Source organism: Lynx canadensis, chromosome A1, assembly GCF_007474595.2.
Source record: "Lynx canadensis isolate LIC74 chromosome A1, mLynCan4.pri.v2, whole genome shotgun sequence".
Taxonomy (NCBI): Eukaryota; Metazoa; Chordata; class Mammalia; order Carnivora; family Felidae; genus Lynx; species Lynx canadensis.
The window spans coordinates 157,011,609-157,035,010 of record NC_044303.2 but is presented as its reverse complement, the minus strand read 5'-3'; the positions used below and the strand labels follow the sequence as shown (position 1 = coordinate 157,035,010).

General features: G+C 37.1%; 1 protein-coding gene across 20 annotated transcripts in view; it reads left to right on the top strand.

Moving 5' to 3' along the window:
* The window catches only part of MCTP1 (multiple C2 and transmembrane domain containing 1), a 537,798-nt gene extending 514,884 nt beyond the window's left edge, over positions 1-22,914 (top strand). For 13 of the 20 annotated variants that reach the window (XM_030324980.1, XM_030324949.1, XM_030324905.1 and 10 more), the window contains 4 exons: positions 7,011-7,120; positions 11,087-11,196; positions 19,807-19,904; positions 20,879-22,914. In XM_030324980.1, coding sequence (XP_030180840.1) covers positions 7,011-7,120; positions 11,087-11,196; positions 19,807-19,904; positions 20,879-20,950 — 390 coding nt within the window. In that variant the 3' untranslated portion in view covers positions 20,951-22,914. Of the gene's footprint in view, positions 1-7,010; positions 7,121-11,086; positions 11,197-19,806; positions 19,905-20,878 lie in introns of those variants that run through there. The other 7 variants (XM_030325053.1, XM_030325002.1, XM_030325059.1 and 4 more) reach the window with 5 other exon arrangements.
* Positions 22,915-23,402: the final 488 nt, after the last annotated feature.

Here is a 23,402-nt window from a genome sequence, read left to right as displayed (position 1 = left end):
AATCTGTTTTGACTTTACAGAAAATTCTGTGAGGCCTACAAATTCTTATCTCAAAACGTGTATTGTACTGTTCTGGGTGAAAGTATCCTTTGCCACTTATTTTCCTGGTTATTTGGGAACAGGAACCTCACAGCTTCTGATGTGCTTTCTATAAAGGTTAGCCTGGAGCCAGGCCTACTGGCCCTTTCACTTGGGAGTCCATCTGAGAGCAGTTTCCCATGGGACGAAAGCCTGAGATGGCATAATCTATAAAGCTGCTCTCTAGAAAGTACACTTCCTGCCTGCTGGCAAGGAGATTAAGTCAAAGGTTTTGATATTGATATATAGTCCTAATCTTTTAAGAGCTTTCAAGCACTAGCAGGACAGTTATAAGGAATTTTCTTAAATCATTAGGAAGAGGGAGATTTGCAAGTCCCTTAGGGCCTATGGATGAGGGGTTTGAGTTGCAAGGAATTTGGGGGAACTCTCCTTCTTGACTACCCTTATATACGTGCATCCCTGGGTGCTTTCTGTAAGGTTTATGTTTACATTTAATGAAAATTAAACATTTATGTGCAGACTTCTACAATAATTATTTTTGCTTAATTGAGAGTTAACACAGGCAACAAGTTTTGCTTGTACTTTGGTTTTATGTCTTTTGTATTTATGATCAAAGATGTTTCCCTTCCTTTCTTCATGTTCAACCCCATACTTATGATCCTCATGCTCCATCCTCCTTCAAGGCCTTAGAGTATCTCTGAGTCCCTCCTCTACTTTCTCTTGCCCTCATTCTCCTTCTCTCTCCTTCTTCTTCTTCTTTTTCTTTTTTTCTCCTATCACCTCTCTTTCTTTTCTCCTATTGTTTTCCCTTCCTTGCTGGCTTTCATCATAATTCTTAGGAATCTTAGCTGCCATTTAAAAAATGCCTGTTGTTTACATTGCCTAGCCCAGGAGCCATTTCTCTCTAAATTTCTGTTACTTTACAATCAATTGTAAAGTTACAGGCAAAATGTATAACATTAAACTAACAGGGCAAGGCACAACTAAATGCAATTAAAAATTGCATTGTAGAAAGCGAGTACTGAAAAGCATAGGGCTACCTTGCAAGAGAAGAGGCAAAAAATGAAGACCAGGTAAATGTTCATTCTGCAACAAAAAAACATGTGCAGGGGCAGCGGAAGTGGGGGGGGTGGTGGTGGTGGAAGATGGTCTCTGTGTAACATTATAAAGATCTACCATCATTTTCAAAAATGGAATTTGACAAGTTAACACTAAGTCATCTGGGGCAAAACTAGTCATGCATAAAAAGTTTGCATATTTTAGGGAATTCTGTCTATTATTTCAAAATTTTGTTTTTACTATAAGCAAAAACAGATAATTTAAATTCTTTTAATAAGAAACTGTGTCCATAACTTTATTATTACTACTACTATCAATAATAATTATAGACAGTTTATTTGTACAGGCATTATGCTAAGAGCTCTACATGTCTTATTTAATTTAGTCCTCTTTAGAACTCTGAAATGTAAATGTTTTAGAGAACTTTTATTTTTTAAGAGAAAAATATACTGTCTTAACTGGTATACATCTGTCCTCTTAACCTTAAACATTATCTCAGAATCCTTTAATGTCTCAATGGAGGGTTCTTATTATTAAGGTTAATATGAGTTAAAGAGCCAAGGCATTAAGTAACCTGGGTAAGATTTGATATAATAAAAACTGAGTAACACACGGAGATACAACTCAGTAGGAAAGGGTCTCTGACTTGCCAAGCTGCTGTGAGAATTTCAGTATTTTTGATTTGGGGCTGAAACATAGTTTTCTCTATCTGAAAAAGAAGGAATATTGGCACAGAGAAAATATTTCATCACCTTGTGTGTCTTTATTCAATCTATATCTCATTTCTAATATATTTTCCTTAAGTTAGAAGTGTAGCTCTGAGAGGAGTTTTGCAGGGCATTTTACTGAATGAACCAAGCAAGTTGGGAACCCAAACCATCTTTAGCATAAAAAATAAATCACATGAAACACAAGATGTATTCCAAACACAGTTGTACACCCTGTGCTATGTGAGACTCTATTTGCTCACAGAAAAGCTGTAAACTATAACAATTCTGTCTCATAGCAAATATCAATCTTATCACTCACCCTTTACCAGAGGTTACATAGCAAGACTTTAAAGGAAAAGCAAAATTATAATCAAGATGAGCTCTTTGGGGTGGTATATCTGAATGCTTCATCCAAGAAATAATAGGTAAGGTGATCATACGTCCCAGATTGCTGGCTGGGTCAGTTCCATTCTATGCTTCTCTTGGCATAAGATTTAATAGCTGCCCCTTTGCACTCTTAAGACATTCTTTCACTCTAGAAAGTAATTGAAATAGTATTAATTTTATAACAAATATTTTGACCAAACATATTCTACATACTTGTTGTGACCAATATAGTACAGGTGTTCAACACATCTATTTTCCATCACGTCAACAGGGCTGACAATGACTACTTTGGCCGGGCCCCTAAATAGCGTTCGTGACTATGACAGGATGCAGCTGGATACATGGAGAGTCCAGCCACACAATACATATCCCCCAACACCTATCACTTTGGGTTCTTGTTCCCATTCACAATAGGACCCATGAATGGGGCACTTGTCATTTTGGTTTGAAAGTCACTGGACAGGATTCTCTAAGTATGTAATGTACTCCTATTGATTCTTTAGGTCTTTAGATATTCCTAAATATTTCAAAGCTAGGAAGTAGATACTTCTGTAGAAAAATCTAGTTAACTTCCTGTCGTGATATGTGATCATAAAATAGGTGAATATGAAAGAATCACTGTATTTCAAGTTTGCAGTTATTTATGTTGTGTGGACTATTTAAAATATAATAAGATTTTTAAAAATTATATAGAGCCATTAGAAAAAGTTGTATGATATAAATCTCACATGTTCTCAGATTTATAGTTATAGCTTTTTTTTTATGGGTAATTTTTTTTTTTACATCTTCAAAAGAAACCTTAATAATGCATTAAAAAAAAAAAAAACCAACCAGTGTCACTACCAAGCCTTTGGATGATTAACTACCCTATGATATTTCTTTCATCCAAGCTGGTTTATAAAGGAAAGCAAAAACGACAATAAAAGAAATGTACCAATTTATTCTCTACTAATAAAGTATTGAACATTAGTGAAAAAAGTGTGAAATATTGGAATGCAACACAGAGCAATTCCATTACCCATTGCAGTTTTGGGTCATATACTGTATATAAAGAGTAATTACTTCATTGGTTGGGGACCACAGTGGAGGAATATAGGACTTGATGAAAGAGATTTTAAAATAAAAATTTTATCCCAAAGCATTTGCTTTTCAAAACTTTGTCAACATTACAGGCCATCTTATTTTGTTTTTTTTGTGTTTGGGGATGAGGGGTTGGGTAGTAGGGTAGGAGTAGAGAAAAAACAGAAAATTAAGAGTGAGCAGATTTTTAAAACTCTTTAGCCAGTAATCATATACCAGCACATCAATTTTAAAGTATCTACTAAGACGACTTTGTACATGCTTTCAGTGACACATCTTACTAACAAAGATCCAGTATTTAATATTTACACACTGCATTATTGACATTACATCTGGTGGTTTCTAACACATCTTTCACTTCCTACTGTTGAATCAAGTTTCCTGACTTTATTATCTTGCTGGTCATGGTGACTACAATATAAGTTCCTAAATGTTTTCAAGTCTTTTGTTCTTTTTTATTACACTGGAATTCTGGGTAGGAAATGAAACCTTCCTGGATAGGATGGTAAGGTAACATGGTATATTATGGAGAGAATAAACTTTGGAGTTGGCCTATCATAGTCCTAATCCAAGTTGTCACTTTTCTCAATCCTTCCTTTCTTCTTCAGTAGAGTGGAAGAAAAAGCTACATTGTAGGATGACGTTATGAAGATTGAATGAGCCATGTTGAAAAACACATGATAATGCTTAATGTGTGTATTTATCTTCTACTTCTTTCTAAAAATAATTTAAAACAGATATAAAAATACAAAAAAAATATATTAAGAAAAAATAGAGAAACCACCTAAAATCATGCTCAATGAGTATCAATTCCTTTATTTCTTCTACTCATGTTCCTTCAATTATGATATTGGAGGAAATCAGTGAAATAAAAGTAAAGCATTAATTGCTAAGAATTATTAATATTATAGGAGGTAACTTCTATTACCTGTAATATTTTGACACATTCTCTTCATCTTTTTTCCAACCCACCCATTTCAAAAAAAGTTATTATACTTTATCTCACATTTACCTCTCCCCCCCATATCTATTAGATCATAAGCATTTTTGTTGCCATTAAATATTCTCTTTAATATTTTGTAATTTCATAGTAGTATGTCAGTTGTTTGTGCTATAAGTAATTCCACAAAACATGTCACTGTTTTTTTCTTTTCTTTTTGTTATAATAAAAAAAACTGCAATGAAGGTCTTTTCAGACCAACATTTCCAATATTGAGTATACTGGAAATCCCATCCGTTGATGTGTCATATTTGTTGCAAATTTTTTCCCATTTAGCCTTTTAAATTTATGAGGATTTTTGACAGAATAAGTTTCTTATTTTATGTAACTTTTGCCACCAATTATTGTTGTGACTTCCTTTACTGCTTGTATGTTTAAAAAGTTATTTCCTGTTCCAAGGTCACTAAATAACTTACCTACATTTTCTTCTGTTTTTATAATTCACCTTTAGTTGTTTTGCTTTTTAATTAATCTAGAATGTATTTGTGGCTATTTGAGGTAGATCTGAGTAGAATTGGGCTATCTCAAGTAGATTTGAGAGTCTGTTGAGGTAGGATTTAACATAATTTTCCACAAATAGTTGACACAAGTACCCAGTAACATACTGCTTTCATCTTTATGGTGGATTTATGCGGTGCTTTATCATTAAACAATCTCTCTTTCACTGTTCATCTTTCATATTTTAATTACTTAAATATCTGGTACAATAAATGCCTTCTCATTGTTTCTCTTTTGCAAAAATTTCTTGGCTATAGCACTCAATTTATTTTTCCAAACAAATTTATCAAATTCTCCCCATTTCACTGCATTCCAAACACATTAGAATTTGCTTGCAAATGCACTAAACCTGTATGTTCAACAGAAGAAAAGAATACATTCTTTTAATAATCACTGTTCCAGTGCAGAAACACAGTATCTCTCTTTTCTTTATGTAGATTCTGTACGTATCTTATTAATGTTATGCTTAAGTGATTGTGGATTTTATTGCTATTGTGAAAAGTATTTTTTCACATGATCATTTCAAACTGGTAAGACATTATTCTCAATGAATTTTGATTGTGCAACCAGCCTTCTTCGATTCTAGCTTGATTTATTCTGTGTGCAGAAAAATACTTGTAAGAGCACTTTATTTCATAGAGATAAATGAATTTAGCCGGTGTTTGAGAGAGAAAACACTGAAGGCCATAGAGATGATTAGAACAGACCAACTTTGTAATTAGGGAAGAACAGAAGGAGCCACTGGATATCCATTTTTTTCTAAAGTGTACAATTGCAGAAGTGAAATTAATGGACTTTGTTTTATTACTGGGGAGGGAAAAAAGACAAGAAATTGATGCATTCATGTCTGTAATGGTAAGTGAAGGGTGGCTTTTGAAGACAGTGGGGACCTTGAGAGTACTTAATTGTTCTGTCTACTTTGAGCCTTATGCATCGCATCTACCTTATTGTCTGGACAGTCTATCTTGATATAAGCCAAATGAATAATGAAGACAATATCTCCCATGGGAATTAAATTTAAAATGACAGCTCTAAGTAACTTTTATCTAAAGATCATGTTTAAAACTGGCCTCCATATCCTCAGTCCCACTGTAGCCTGTTGTTCTTGGGGGCTGCAGATACACCTGTCATTCACTTGCCCTCAGTTTCTAAGGTGGCAGGATGCCAGCCCAGCCATGTTCACAGTGCAAAGTGCTTGAGACTTTTCTAAAGTGAAAGTCAGTATGTAAATGTGCAACATGACGACATTATTATTCTAGCTTTCTGGCTGCTTTCAGCAAGCACTGACTGCCACATGAGGTCTCAAGTGTTCTGGCACAGTGTGGAAGTGTTCAAAAGAAGTTAAAGTAATGAAATTGGATCTACATTTCCATAGATATTCAAGCTGGCATGGAGGAATGGAGTCATGGAATCAGGGTTGGATGGTCTCCACCAAACAGCCTAGGCAAGTGCCTGTGATGCCAGGCTACTAAGCAGAAATTTCAATCGTGAAAGGCCACCACTATTTCTTCCTCTGGGTCTAAAATTACAAAATGTGCACATTTCCCCCAGGCTCACACCATTCTCTGGGTGCTTTACACTCAATCCCACCCACCCATTCCCTGGAGCACACTAGCTCTGCTTAAAACCAGGAGAAGTTTTAAAATGAAGAACGAAGTACAAAGAGGGGGGGAAATGTTTAGTTAGAACCCGAAAATAGCATATGCTATTGCATCAGGTATGGACTGTTATACTTAAGAGATGGGCCAGGCTTACTTTGCATCTGATTTTCCTAAACTACTACTTAGGAAGTGTTTACTTGATTAGTTTCCATTGACCTTGTCTTTTTTTTTTTTTTTTTTTTTTTTTCCCCTTTCAGTTTTCATTGCTCACAGGTCTTCCGGATTTGGTTATTCTGAGACCTGCCCTCTCTCCTACACCTTTACATCCTTCCCCACCCCCACCCCCCAACTCTGGCTAAAATGTTTCTGTTCATCAGGGCAAAATCAACAGAATTGGAGTCTCTTGCTTTGCAACTACCTTTATGTTGGCATAGGTCCATGATGCTGGATGCCCCTCGTCCTCCATCTCCCTTTACACCCTGATATTTTTATCGGTTCCAAGCATCCATTTATATATACACAGAGATGAAGCTTATTTAAGTTTAAAAATGTAAGAGAGGGACAATTCAAGAATTCAAGCACTGAAGAGTACCGTTACTCACACAGAATCTCTCTTTTTTCTTAATTGTATTTTAGGACAGTGAAAAAAAGGGATTTATAAATAAAATCTATGCCATCCAGGAGGTTTGTATCAGTGTCCAGAACATCCTAGATGAAGTGGCTTCCTTTGGCGAAAGGATAAAGAAGTGAGTGATGCTGACATGTGAGCCCTGACCTTCTGTGGGACAGAGTGTCCATTTGTTTCTCAGAGGGTGAAATGCCACATTCTTTTTGGCAGGGGATACTCCTTCTGGGTGATCTATTGCTCAGTTTCATCATTATTTACTTTGTTTCTGCCAGTCTTTGGTTTTCTGAAAGTTCTGTCAATTTCCTTCCTGAAATTTAGAACATATTGGTTGGAAAGAAGTCCTACTTGTAGCTTTGAAGAAATAACACCGTCCTAAATTTTAGCACATTTTCACAGTGAAAGACTTTGTTCTTAAATGGAATATGAAATCGTGATAGGAAAAAAATAAACCAAACTAGATGAGAATTTCAGGTAATGAAGACACATCTTCATTTTATTACAGGTTGACATATTGTCATCGAGTAACTCTAAAATTTAAAAAAAAATCATATTTTATAGAGCACTCTGCAAAAATATTTTTTAACTTGTCTATTTAAATAGTTGAGATCATAATTACAGATGAAATAAACTAATAGTTTTAATAATTCTTAAAAAAGGAATTACCTTTCCTAATTAAAAAAATAAATACAGCTTCATTGAAAGCTAATATAAAATTAAGAATATAATTTTCTTATATTAAGAATATTCTTGTGAATTTTACATTACTTGTGTTTTACTTGCAATAGTTTTATTTACTAATGAACTTTTAAAAACAACTGTCTATAAATCCAATGATGTGGATTTATAAGTCTTAATGACCAGTTAAAAATATACTAAGGTTCCATACTACTAAAGTATGTGAAAATTGGCCTACATAATGATTGCTAAATGTCTATTCAAGGGGTGCTGTTATCTGGATAAACCTACATTTTCTAGTTTCATGTATCTATTCATTATTATTCATATTATTATTCACCAGAAGCGTTCTACAGATATGAATCCTTGGGCATACACATTTGAAAGGAGTAAATTATTTAAACTAAAGGTGTGAGTCATTCACCTAGTGCTTTTCATGTTTCAAGGAATAATGCATTTTATTTTGTATAATTTTTTAATACATTTCCACTTATGCATAGGTGCTGAGTTTCCATTTTTTATATCATATTAGAATAGCTTCCCCTTTACTCCAAATGTACAGCAGCCTTTAGTCTCAGACATCTGAAGACCAAGTCCCACATTTTTTTCTTCTTCCTCTCCATGTTATTTCCATTTCTAAGAATGTTCCTTTGTTCTGCACACCCTTTCCACTGGAGCATAGTGTGAAGTCCTAAATTAAATAGGGCATTTCCCTTTTGAGTGTTGTCCTTTCTCTGAGGTACACTATGTGTTGATACCTGATGGAAGTATTTCATTTATACCATAAAGACACTGGGTCAGCTCTGAGGTCAGGCAAATTTATGCCTGAGAGGAAAAGGCTTCTTTGTAACTCTAGGTGGTTGGGGACCTCAGATGCTTGGTTGGAAAACATCAGAGCCAGTTGGAGGATATGACCAGATCCTGGCTGTGGAACAGCCCTGGGAAAAACTGAGTTTTATGGAACTTTCCACAGGTATAGACAGAGGTATAGGTATAGGCTGAGGTACAGAAACAGGCATAGGATCCAGTGAGTCTTATAGAAGCCACATCTTTCCTGCACAATTTTTTGAATATTAAAAAAGAGAAGGTCCCCTAGGGTCACATGAGATAAAATGCATCTATTCAGAAGGCAGATTCAGAAGCAATCATTAAGTAAAAAGTGAAAAGCCTCTATAATTACCACATCTTGTTACTAAATAATCATTCCAGAACTTTCTTGAATTGCATCTTTTTTGGGGAAAGATCATATTCTAGATTTAGTTTTCATGATGCACTGTGGATTTAGAAAAGGGCGGTCTTTTTTTCTGACATTAGCTACACTGGTAGCGATTCCTTGCCACTTATCCTTCCAAGAGGAGAAAGGAGAACATAGGGAGCCCTTCAGGAGGCTGCCCAGAAGGAGGGTTTTCTCACTGAAGAGCCAGTGCTCTTGCACACTGAGGTGTGCTGATGCATGGCTCTGAGCTGAGCCCCAGGAAAACGAGCAGACCCTCCTCAGCCTTTTGTTCTCTCCACACATGGGCAGAACCAAGGGAAGTACAGGTGTCAGCGAAGAAAGGAAGGCACGATCCTTTACCAGGTGACAGTGAAACAGGGTGCTCACTCTGGCCAGGGGAGGAAACAAAGAGAAAAGCCAGACCCCAAGAGCTACTGAAAACAAGACAACCAGATTGATTTCATTGTGCCTCTTTTACTAGAAAAAAAAATTTTTTTTAGGAAACATTTGACCCTAGACAGACAAAAGGCAAGGTATATGCCCACAAAGCTAAGGATTCACACCTCAGTGTTATGCCGAGGGGAAATATAGGAAGAAAATCTCTTAATCATCCTTTATAGGAGCAAAAACTGCCCTGGACAAACCCCACTCCAAGTGCATATAACATACATTATCAGGAAATTAGAGAAAATTAAAAACATTCACATTTATCCCTATCATGTATAATTTCATATTTTCCTGAAGTGTCTTTGGCGCCCTTGTCACTGCAATAGACTACTAGAGTTGATTAGCTCTAAAAATATCACTTTGATTCACATAAATGTGTTGCCATCAGTATCAGTCCACCACAGTAACAGCGGTCCTCATTTTTAAAGGGGGAAGTTGAGGCACAGAAAGGTTGATTTGTCTAAAGTCAAAGGGCAGAATCTAGGCTCTGAACATAGGTATCTTTTTTGCTTTTTTCATTAAACTGCAGTAAAGTGTCACTCAACAGTATGTGTTAGTTCCTCCTCAGAGGCTGGTTGTTGAGGCAGTTGTATGCTTGTAAACGGTGACATAATTATATGCCCAACATTGTGGACTCCATGCAATGGTTCCGTTATTATTTTGCCATTCTCCATTAAAAACCGTGAGATTCACTACAGAATTTCTACACAAAGAATCCTAAACTATTGCAATATTTCCATGTTCGATTTCCCTGCTTTTCTACATCTTTTTAAACTTCTCTGTCATTTTCTTTTTTGTCCCACTACATTCCTCCCCATCTTCCTCGTACTGTCTTTTTTGTAACTTCTTCTACTTTTCCTCACCGATCCTGTTTTTGTTCTTTGTTCTGATGTTATCTCACTGTCAACATTCATTCTTGCAGCCTTCCCTGACCCCTCTACATTATCAATCAGCAGCAGGATGGGAACACTGCAGACCCATCAGGCAGGCCCTGCTGTAACCCACTTTGCCAGCTTACACTCCATTTTCAGTCTTTCCAACAAATCTACCATGTGCTTTCCTTTGCCAGAAATAATACAGGGAGAATAGGAGTCACTACTGACTTTATTTCTTAATTATCTCTGTATTTCTGGGAAGGGCAAGGATGGCAGGTGAATTTTTACAAATCTAACTGCTCTGTTCCCCCTTCCTGACTTCTAGTTACATTTGAAACATAGCTGAAGTGAAAAGTGAGTATTTCTCGAAGGAATTCTAAACTCAAGAGGATTTACACAACAGTGTAAGATTTAAGTCTACAGACAATTGCTGACATTTTATTTCCAGTGTCGGGAATCCAGTGTGAGTTGACAGAAGAAAGAATGGTAGGCCCAGGGGCATTCTCCTCTATAAAATTTTGGAGAAAACAAGATTGGCTACTAGTTTTAAAAGCAGAAAAACCTATTTAAAAAAAAATTTTTTTAACCACCTAGGAGTCTAGTGCACCTTGAGGCCCTGAAGTCACCTGGGACAATCTGGAGGGGTTGGTGGCAAGCCTTGTTTACCTGGGCCCTGCTTTCATGAAACTCAGCAGATTGTGACTAACCTGTGTCCTCTGACAGTCTACTACAATTGCCTTCTATTCCAGAGAGAAATGCAGTCTTACTAGATCCCTAGTCCAGAGTGTGGGTTAGAATCACATTTATTTTAATCTTTGCTTGAAAAAAGTATCAAGTGCTCAGATTGCTGATGTGTTAATTTCTTATTCAGTACTTTCAACTGGACTGTCCCATTCTTAAGCTGGCTGGCCATTGTAGCCCTCTGTGTGTTCACAGTCATCCTGTACTTCATTCCACTGAGATACATTGTCCTTGTCTGGGGTAAGTAAAGCCTTTTTTTTTTTTTTTTTTTTTTTTTTTTTTTTTTTTTTTTTTAAACTGCCTTAGATACTAGGAACAAACTATTTTTAAGGAATGAGTTATACTGTCAGTAGTTCCCTGTATTTATTATCATGAAGCTACTCCATGATGAAAAGAGACAGGTCAGTTAAAAATCACAACAGTATAAAGATTTAGGTCTACCTACAAAATGCATTTTTCTTATCTGGCACCATAGGCTCCATCATACTGTAAACATGTAGTTGTGCAGATTCTTCATATATCAAAGTGTAGCTTTGTCTAGATACCATTCTGATTTATTTTCACCACTTATACGTAAACAGAGGCATTTCGATCCATATGGTGCATTTAGGACAATATGCTTTTGTGCTGTGGTGCTTTATCTTGTGGAAGTGTCCGTAAACACAGTTCTATATATGGCCGCCTATTTAAGAGGTCACCTTTAGGAGGCAGAAAAAGGGTCCTTGGCACTGACAGGCTGCTTAGGAATAAGAAACCTGCTTTATGTATACTAAACAAAATTGCTTCTGTGCAAGTTCACTTTAAAGGTGGTATTTTCTGGTCCTAATTTTTAACGCAGTTATGCTGCAGGCCAACAGTTCCTGTGGACCTAGACTCCACTTAGGTGGTAGTTTCGGCATCGTTCATTATTTTAGGGCTTCTGTTCCTTATCTGAGAAAATTCTTGGTTTGAAAAAAATTGTCCTTCTCTAAGATGTACTAACCTATAAAACTACATTAATGATATACATAAACATGACTCAGTAGAAGTATGACACTCTACTTCCCCCTCAGCCTGCATACACCTAAGATTGCTAAACATATAAAATGCAAAGAACCAAATTGGGTATTAAGTCCAGAAAACACACGTTTACACTTGAAAAGGAATGTTTTGTTATTTTCTGAGATTTTTAAAGAAATGCTGGAAAAAGTGACAAAAGGGATCAGAGGTCTCCAAACCCTCCAGTTTTCAGATTCCTGTCTCCCTATTCTTTTTGGCCTATCTTGTCATATCCTGAATCAGCCCTCTTACCCTTTATCATCACTCTCCTTACTTTACATCTTGAGTAAGGAGTGGGGGGAATGATTACTTTTTTCCCTTGTTATAATTTAAAGTTTCAAATAAGATATACCTTCACTACACAAGGAGGGAAGCATTTCTACTCTTCTTGCTTCCCTGATGTATGTTCAAGGTCTTTCATTCTTTCCTTTGGTATTTAAAACAGATGCTGTTTTATTGAAGGAATTAGGGTAGGGCATGAGGTGTGGCAGTTTATTATCTCTAACCTACTTAGGGTCAGAACTGCCATCTCAGCTGTGATAGGTAGTGAACCTCTGGTTCTGTTTCCCCAGCGTTCTCAAAAAGCAGAGCCCATGGCAAACATCTGGCTCTGTAACCTGGGGTGGCCTCACTAGCTCTGTCTTAAACGTAATTCTAAGAGAATGTGTTTGGGCCTCTTGTTTCATCAAATGAAATAAAACAAGAACAGTATTTCTTTAGTGCTAGGTGATTGCTGAAATGTTAACCAGAAATTTAAGACATGGGTCTCACATGGGGAGACAGACCAAATTCAAGACTGCAAAAGAAGTTTATTCTGCTGAACTTCCTGAAGAAGAGCCAAGATCCTCTAAGTTACAGCTCGGTTTGTTGATCTCATATAAAGCTGTTAATTTATTTTGTATATGTGAATATGCTTGGTCACTTATTAAGAGCAATATAAATTTCAGAGTAGACTTATCTCACTGAAATTCTACCTTGTATCATAGAATATGTGGGATAGATACTTCTGGTTTTGTGTATTGTTTTGACATTGCTATCCCATTACAGTTTTTGTTTCTGTAATAGCTCCAATTTCCCCTGTTTGCCCTCCAACGACATTTGCTCTTCAGGTAAGAGCAGAGGATTCACTGTTGAATAACTTAGTATGGGTAGATATAGCTCCTCTGTCGTGGTTTTTGGCTGCTCTAGTCCAAAAGTGATCCAAGTAAGTCAATCACAGCATCTTTTGCAAGCATTAAATTTAAATTTTGTGTAATTTAAAAGGAAAATTGCTTTCTGAAAATCTCATTGCCAGAGATGGAGAAGTGCAAACATTTTTCCTATGGTGAGAACTTTTAAGATCTACTCTTTAGTGACTTTCAGATATGCAGTACAGGATTATTAACTAGAGTCACCATGCTATCTATACATGACATCCCCATGAATTTGTACCCCTTCAACTCATTTCATCCATTCTCCCACCTCCTGCCTCTGATAACTACCAGTCTGAATCTATGAGCTTGGTTTATTATTTTTTTAGATTCTACATATAAGTAAAATCATAAGATGTTTGTCTTAGACTCTTTTCACTTAGCATAATGCTCTCAAGGCCCATCTATGTTACTGTAAATGGCAAGATTTCCTTATTCTGTCAGTGGATACTTAGGTTGTTTCCATGTCTTGGCTATTATAAACAGTGCTGCGATGAACATGTGCCAGGAGGGTGTATTTATCTTTTTGAGTTAGTGTTTTTGTTTTCATTGGCTAAATATCCAGAAGTGGAACTGTATGGACATAGGGTGGTTCAATTTTTCTTTTCTTTTTTTTTTTTTTTTTTTGAGGATTATCCATACTGTTTTCCACATGCACCAGTTTACATTCCCACCACCAGTGAATGAGGTTCCTATTTCTGCACAAGCTTGCCAGCACTTGTTCTTCCTTGTCTTTTGACAAGAATAATGGCCATTCTAACAGGTGTGAGGTGATAACTCAAGGTGTTTTGATTTCCCTGATAATTAGTGATGTTGAGCATCTTTTCGTGTACCGGTTAGCCATCTGTAGGTCTTGTTTGGAAAATAAGATCCTCTGCCCATTTTTTAATTGGACTGTGTTTTTGTTTTTCCTGTTGAGTTTTATTAGTTCTTTATATATTTTGGATATTAGCCCCTTATCAGATTTGTAAATATTTTCTCCCATTCAGTAGGTTGCTTTTTTATTTTATTGCTGGTTTCCTTTGCTGTGCAGTTTTTTAGTATGATGTAGTCCTGTTTATTTTTACTTTTGTTGTCTTTGCTTTTTGGTGTCCACTCTGAAACATTGTCAAGACCAATGTCAAGGAGCTTATTACCATCTTTATTTGTCATTTCTTCTAGGTTCCCAATTTGTCGGTGTGTAATTGTTCACACTAGTCTCTTATGCTCCTTTATACATGTATGGTTTCTGGTTTAACATATCCTTTCATTTCTGATTTTATTTAAATCTTCTTTTTTTCTTGGTAAGTCTAACTCAAGGTTTGCCATCTTACTGATCTTTTCAAAGAACCAGCTCTGAACTTTATTATTTCCTTCCTTCTACTAACTTTGGGTTTTGCCTGTTGTTTTCTTCTCTAGTTCCTTGAGGTGTAAAGTTAGTTTGAGATTTTTTTTTTTAATTGAAGTAGGCATTATTGCTATGAACTTCCCACTTATAACTGCTTTTGTTGTACCCTATACATGTTGGTATGTTTTATTTCCATTTGTCTCAAGGTATTATTTCTTCATTGACAAATTGGTTCAGTAGCATGTTATTTAATCTCCGCATATTAGTGAATTTTCTAGTTTTCTTCTTATAACTGATTTCTAGTTTAATACCATTGTGGTTTTTTTCATCTTTTTCAGATGTATATGATTTCAATCTGTTTTATTAAGATCTGTTTTGTGGCCTAACATATTTATCCTGGAGAATGTTATGTTCCATGTGCCCTTGAGAGGAGTGCATATTCTCCTGCTTTGGGATGGAATGTTCTATACATGTCTGTTAGGTCCATGTGGTCTAACATGTCACTTAAGACTGCTTCCTTACTGATCTTCTGCTTGGATGATCTATGTGTTGATGTGAGGTATTAAAGTACTCTAGTATTATACTGCTATTGCTCCCTTTATGTCTGGTAATATTGACTTTACATGTTTAGGTGCTTCTATGTTGGCTGTATAACTACTTTAAAATGCTCTGTCCTCTTGTTGGACTGGCCCCTTTATCATCGCATGCCCTTTTTAGTCTCATGTTACAGTTTTTGTTTTCAAGTATGTTTTGTCTGATGTAAGCATAGCTACCCCAGTTTTCTTTTGGTTTCCATTCCTTCACTTTCTGTGTCCTTCTATCTGAAATGAGTCTTTTTTAGGCAGCATATATATAGATGGGTTTTGCTCTCTTCCTATGTGATTTCATAACTTTCTTTGGTGGTATGCTTTGGTTGCTTTATTATCCTTTGTGTATCTAGTAGAGCTTTCTGCCTTGTGGTTACCATAAAGCTTATATATTACAACTTATAACAGTCTATTTTAAATTGGTAACGTTGTAAGGTTGGATGTATTTTGAAGTTCTACATTTTAACCTCCATCCACGTGTTTTATGTTTTTGATGTTAAACATCTTTATTTTTGAGCAAGCACAAGCAGGGGAGGGGCAGACAGAGGGGTACAGAGGATCTGAAGTGGGCTCTGTGCTGACAGCTTGTGAGCCTGATGTGGGGCTCAAACTCATGAACTGAGAGATCACGATGTAAGCTGAAGTCAGATGCTCAACTGACTGAGCCACGCAGGTGTCCCACATTTAACATCTTTTAATCTTGAATATCCGTTAACCAATTATTGTAGTTTTATTATGTCTTTTAACCCTCATGCTAACTTTGTAAGTGATTAATCTACTACCCTTACTATATATTTACCATTACCAGTGAGATCTATACTTTCATATTTTCTTTTTAATTAGCATCCTTTTTCAGCTTAAAAGTAGTCCCTTTAACATTTCTTGTAAGGCCAGTTTCATGGTGATGAACTCCTTCAGCTTCTGTGCCACTCCCTTCCAGCTTGCAAAATTTCTGTTGACAAAAATCTTATAGTCTTATGGGGGTTCCCTTTACTTACCAAGTTGTTCTTCTCTTGCTGCTTTTAGGACTTTTCTTTTTGGTCTTTACCTTTTCTCTTTTAAACTATGCCTTGGTGTGGGTCTTTTTGCCTTCCTCTTATTTGGAACTCTCTGGCCTTCCTGGATCTGGATGCCTGTTTCCTTCCCAGGTTTAGGGAAGTTTTCAACCCCCTTGTCTTTCTCACTTCCTTCTGGGACCCCTATTGTGTTAGTATGCTTGGTTTTGCCCCATGTCCCTTAATCTCCTCTGCCTGGGTAGTTCCACTGCTAGGTATTCGAGTTCACTGTTCTTTTCTTCTGTTTCATCTAGTCTGCTATTGAATCCTTCTAATGTATTTTTCAGTTCAGTGACTGGATTCTACAGCTGTGACTTCTATTTGGTACTTCATTATATTTTCCATCTCTTTTTTGAAATTTTCACTGTGTTCTAGTCTTCTGAATTTGGTGAACATTATTATGACCATTACTTTGGACTTTTATCAGGTAAATTACCTACCATTTTCCTTAAGGTTTTTCCAGAGATTTTTATCTTTTTCTTCCCTCTGGAACATATTTCTGTTTCTTCATTTACCTTGACTGTTGTTTTCTGTGCATTAGATGAAAAGACACTTCTCCCATTCTTGAAAGGCTGGCCTTGTTTAGGAGGTGAACCTTATTATTCAACCCTGCCTTAGCTCTTGGTTGTCTCTCTAACCTTTTTGATTGTCTGAGTAGCTTATTTTAATAGCTCCTTGTAGTTGATGGTGTGCCAAGACCAGTTAGTACCTAGATTCAGGCTGGTTGGAAACCAAACCCTCGGGCAGCAGCTGTTAAAGAATGCAATTTAAATATATATATATGTGTATGTGTGTGTGTATATGTATATATATATATATACACACACATACACATATATATGTATATATATGTATATATATATACACACACATACACATATATATGTATATATGTATATATATACATACACACATATATAAATTTATGTATATTTATAAATTTATGTAAATATAAATATATAAAGAATGCAAACATATATCTATAATTTCTATGGGATTGCACATAAGCCCCTCTAGCCACTAGAACCAGGTTATCTAGAGAATATTCCCTGGGAGACAGTGACTAAAACTGGGGCTCCAGGTAAGTGTGTGAACTCCTTTCTAGGAGATGCCAGGGAGCTGTAGTGAGGTGGAGGGACAGCAGAAAGATGACACCCTGCTGCACTCACTTCCTCAGAGCACGTCTCTAAGCTTGTAGATGTATGCCAAACTTAAAGCTTGTCATGTAGGCCTGCAGCTCCAGGACAAATAGTTCTCTTTCACAGACTACGTGTGTTGTAGCCTGGGACTATAGAAATGTGTGGGACTCAGAAACACAAGCAGCACCTTATCCACCAAAAGTAGCTACAAAAAATCAAGGGTGTCAAACAAGGATATAAGCACCTTCCTGGGGAGATATTTATGAGCTCTAGTGAGGCAGAGAGTGCAAAGACCGTATCCACTGGACTCTGTTCCCTGAGAACTCTCCCACATATTATTCTAAGTGTGCCGGAGCAGAAGGTGGCCCAGAAGGCCAAAGCTTGCAAATAGGCTTCTTTCTCTGAGCAACTGGGAGGATCTTTCCCTTTGCTATGTGTACAGTGTCCTGGGGATGGTCATCTGCCAAGGATGGTCTGATTGTTAGAGTCCCATGCAACTCAGGAATGGAAGCAATACTGGCCTACTGAGCCCAGCAATCAAGGGGTGTCCCCTTGCTGGCAGCCACAAGAGCAAAGGCACCAGATGTGTGCAAAAACTCCCGTCCAGGAAATGCTGGTGCTCTGAAGCGTGGCAGAGGGAGAGTGTGAAGATGGTGCCTGCCAGTTGGAGGGTAAAGATGGCACCCACCAGCTTTACAAGGCAGACAGAGAGTGCAAATATGTCACCCACAAGCAGAAGAGTGTCCCAGCAGGTCCCTGCCCCTCCAGCTGAAGCTTTAAGATTATAGGAAAGATCTTCATTTCTTGAAGTCTGGGTGCATTTCTAATGGCTGCTTCTGTGCTGCACCCTGGGGCAAGAGAGTCTGCACACTAGCTCTTTGAGCCATTTCTCAATTTCACTACAGCTCTTTAGGGCTCATGGTTTTCTAAGCCAGATGTGTTGGGGGCTCATCTGTTAGGTGCAGGAATTAAAAGTTAGGGTGCCTGACACAAGGTATCACCTGCTGGTCCTCAGAGAGACGCTCCGGGTTTGTGAGTTACGTTGTGATTGTGGGTTGCCTTGCTGGGGTAGAGACCGTGTCTCAGCCTCTGCTACCCACTTCACTTTGGCCTTTTCCTTGTTGCCTGATGTGAAGAAGTTGCTCAACTAGTTTTCAGGTCTTTTTCAGAGGGAACTGTTCCATATGTAGCTGTAGATTTGGTGTGTTCATGGGAGGAGGTGAGTTCAAGATCATCCTACGTCACCATATTGAGCCACCTCCTAGAAGTAAAACCAGACATAAAACTGGGGCACCATACATGTGTCAAAGCTTCCCTCAGGGAGGTACTGACACTCTGGAGCGTGGCAAAGGGAGAGGATGAAGATGGCACACACCAGCTGGAGCAAAGCAGAGGGAAAGTACAAAGATGGCACCCCCTGTCGTTGGCCCTCAGAGCACTCCAGCTGTCCTTTGAATGTGTGCCTGCCTCTCGAGTTGATGCTCCAAGACCAGCAAATGAGCCCCTCCCATACAAAGTCCAGGCACCCCTCAATTACCTGCTTCCATATTGGGCGCGGGGGTGACTTCAAGCATTCAAGCCCTTTAAGAGCCATTTCTCAGAGCACTGTAGCCTTGACATGAGCCCCATTGTTTTTCAAAGCCAGATGTTTTGGAGAGTCTTCTCTTAGGTGCATGTCTTAAAAGCCTGGCGTGTCTGATGTGGGGTTCAAACCTTTCAGTCCTCAGGGAGAAGCTACAGGTTTTTAGTTCATTCCTGACTATGGGTTGCCATGCTGGAGGTAAGGTTTATGATGAGATTTGTGTCCCAGCCTCTCCTACCTGCATTGACATAAGCCTTCTCTCAGCACCTAATGTGTAGGAGGAGAGTTCAGGATCTTCTTGCATCACCATCTTAAAGAGGTTCCTTTTTTTAAAAAGCTGGTGGTAAACTCTCATTTCAGGTCATTTTGAGGGGAAAAAAAAACCCCACAAGGACAAGTATCTTCTAAACATTTAGTTTGCATATTAACACCCTCCCTGCCCCCCCCCCCCCCGCCGAAAACCAAAACAAAACCCAGTAAGGTTTATCTTTTGAAAAAGGGAAAACCAGTAAATCAGACTTTCTGCCTTGAAAACAATGTAAGGAGACAAATTTCATAGTAGATGGAACACTAAAACAGGGCTTCTAGTCACGTGAGACTGAGTGGTGAAGCAAAATGCAGCAGTGCAAGGTGCTGCCAACTGCCTTTTGTTTTCCAGATAAAAAGTCTTTCCTGTGGGGGAAGAAGCCATTAAAGTACAAAGAGAAAACCAGAGCAGCCACTGAGTGGGGATGGAGGGAGGAAGTGGACAAAGGAAAGGAGAGAAAGAAACAGGAGAGGGAGGGAAGAAGAAAAAAGGGTTTACTGCTTCATTCAGTCAAGACTGAAGAGCACCTTAATCCAGATCTTTAAGTCACTGCGACATATAAAAAATATACATGATTAATTCCTAACTGGAGATTTCAATCATCTTTGATCTATCACTTTCTCAGGTATCAATAAATTTACAAAAAAGCTGCGGAGTCCATATGCAATCGATAACAATGAACTACTTGACTTCCTTTCCAGAGTCCCTTCAGATGTACAAGTGGTATGTAGGTTTCACTACGATTACTACTATTTAATGTTGTATGGCTTTGGGTTTTAACTTTTAATTCTTTTAATTTCAAAGGTTTTAGAAGAACCAATTAAAGTGAAAAAGGCCTGTAGCAGATTTTGCCTTTCAGGAAAGTAGCCCACTTGGGGTGTTGTCCAAGAAGAATTTTATAAAGAATGGGGAGTGGAGAAAGGAGAGAGAGAGCTACATCAAAAACCTACCCGGGCTCTTAGGGGCAATTTTCCTCCAAGGAAGGTTCAGCTGGAGTTTGTGAAGGGAAGTCACCATTACCTGAAGGGAGGAAATGGGACTATAGATGATGAAAGCAGAAGTGCCAAAGGACATGTGAAAAACCTTTCTTTGCATAATCTGCAGGGATTGAGTTTTAAAACTGCATGGAGACTAGTGGGGGGTGGGGCCAGGGAGAAAAACTGGTGTTTGAAGACTGGGGCACATCTCAGTCCTTTAAAATTCTTTGAGGTTAACTAATGCCCATTAATCATCAACTATTTTCAGAATGAATGAAAAATGTTTTTAATCGAAATCTTAAAGCTACTGGCAGCAATACCTTTTTTCTTTTGTTTCAGTTGAGTTTTTGATTTGGTGTCAGGAGAGTGGGCTGGAGGGAGATTAAGCCTGTATTAAACAAACAAATTGCAAAGAACTGTTATCCAGTCTTTCAAAACAGATAAAGATGGTTTTGCTTTGTGTTACGGACAGTGAAGACCCAGCCTATTAACCAAAGTTCACATCAGGGCTCTCATGTAATTTCTGGCAGGATTTCCCTTCTGATTCTTGCTGTATCACTCTATTGTTTTCTGCATCCCAGCTGCAGATCTCATACAGCTTCCAGGGTGAGCACTCTTCCCACCCCTGACTCCAAACACAGTCTCTCATTCCTTTGCTTTTCCTTCCTTTGCCAGAAAATGACCACCTGACCAGTCTTTCTCTGAACTCTGTTTAAACAGGTGCAATACCAAGAACTGAAACCAGATCCTTCTCATAGCCCATGTAAAAGGAAGAAAAACAATCTTGGCTAGTCAGCTCCCAGCACTGAGGAGACCAGCATCTGTTTGGGAAGATAAAAGAAAAAGCCTTCAGCCTCAGCAGCATTTCCTTTCTTCCTGCTTTTTATTTATTTTGTCTTTTTATCATGATCGAGAGAATTTGTAAATAGTGTACAAAGGCATATGTCTTTGAAAATATACTTCCATTGTACAGACTCAATTTGATAAAGGTTTAGCTGTTGCTGTGTGAAAGCCTTGGTGGCTGTGGATAATAATACAACACACTGAAACAACAAATATAAGAATGGTAACACTGGGAGATATACATGTCTCTAATTACAAGTGGAAGAACTAGAATATCACATTAAATGCTCAGCTGTGCTCTATTAAATCTACATAAAATGTAAATGTCAATTTGATTTTAAAGTTTTTTTTTTAATGTGACTATTTTTTATCTGCTAAGTAATCCATTACAGTTTTCTATGTTTTATACATTTCAAAAGAGAAGGGAGATCCCAAAATCTGAATAATAGAACAGATGCATTTCAGTTTAACATAGTAGTTCTACTTCAGATCCTGACATTCATTCCTGTGCAAATTATAAAGATATGACTCGGCTCATTTTAAGCTAATGAGTGAAGGTATAGTCACTCTGTCAAGATAATCCTGCATACTCTGCAAAGAAAACTTCCAAACCTTCTATCATTCCATCTAAAACCTTAAAATCTCTACAGGACTACACGTAAATACTGCCAGGTTTATAAATGATTGCCTATCTGAATTTTTATACTATCACTACTTTAATTTATATCAAGTTAGTGGGTTAGCAACCCAGTTCAGTTGTCACAAATACTAGCAAACTAAATCCGTATTGCTTTTGGTGTCTCTGTGCATCTAAAAATATTTACTATTCAACTGTTCTCACAAAGTATCTGCTTTCTCATTAAATTACTGAAATGCTTTAATGCATAGTATAATTTTTGTTATTAGTGTGAATTTTAATGTAAAGGAGAATGCAGTGTGCTAAGTGATATGCTAGTGTTTCATTATATTCATTTATAGAAAAACTATTCTTGATAATATGAATGCATGAAACCTATTTTGTAAAAAAAAAAAAAAAAAAAAGATACAACTGCTTATGGGGTGGGGGGAGTTTGTCTTTACAAAAATGTTTCAATACTTACCATAGAATCTATACTTAAAAATTGCATTCCCAAGACTTATGGTAGTTTTTGTACCTAACTCCCTGATAAATCAAGGGAGTATACCTCTGGAGAGAGAAATAATTTGGTGAGAATGTTTTACTTCCCTGACCGGGTACAGGATTAAGTTTGGGTGAAAATGCTATAGAAAATGTTTTTGCACTACTTTATTAATAACTGGGATAGGGTGAAGGTGGGGGTGATGGAAAAATGTAGAAAAGTCAGAAATATATATATATTTCACTCTAAAGGAAGATTCTTTCTTTAAAAAAATAAATTTAATCTCATCAAAGCTAATTTTTAAAGTATTTTTATTTTAAAGCTATGTTAAATACTATTTCTTATGATATAACTATTTTGATCTGTTTATACACTATGCTTGAAAGAGAATGTCAATTAAATTCCCTTTCTACAGAAAGGCTTTGACCTCAATATGCTCTATTTAGCTCACCATGTTTATAATGACATGCTTATATCTGCACACCATCACTGTTTGTTACTTAGACATAATATTCCATGAAGCTGATGCTACTACAGAAAGTTTATGGATGGGCTAATTTGTTCAAAATACCTTTTGATTATACCTTATGCGAAATTTATGTTGTGTGCTGACAGTGTCTACTCAAATGTCTACAAGCCTGATATAGTACAACTTCAGATGTACCTAGTGCATAGTAACCATTAACAGATGCCCAATTTTTGTTTCATTCTACCAACTTTCAGATGTTAAGTTTAATGGTAATGTTAACTACACATTCACTGCATTAAATAAAAAAAACTCTTTTCTAAGTATAATCTGTACTCTTTTTTTTTTTCTTTTCTGTGGTGGTGGTAGAGAGAGGAATGCTGGAGGCTTGTTGGCATATTCTTACAAATGACACTTCACTTAGAGGAACTTGGTTTGGTTTGCACACATAGGACCTTCGCCAAAACCCTATTGTTGTGTGAAACTCAATGCCTTTAAAGGATTGAGCATGGAATGAAGTTGATAGAAGAGGAAGAACTATCTTGAGGCATGAAATGATATTCAGAGGGATCTTCATTGCTTTCAAAAGTACTACATTCACAGGCTGAAAAGAAGAAACTGTGTCTAATAAAATTTGAACTATTTCTTTCCCCTTCTCACATAGGTACAGTTTTGCCTTTTGAAAGCTCTTTAACTTTAGTTTTTAAAGATTTTCCATGTAAATATGTCAAGATATATTTAAGAGATTAAATGTCACTCCAAATAGGTGTTAGACTGCTAAAGACAGTAATCTTGTCAACTATTAATACCTTCCTCA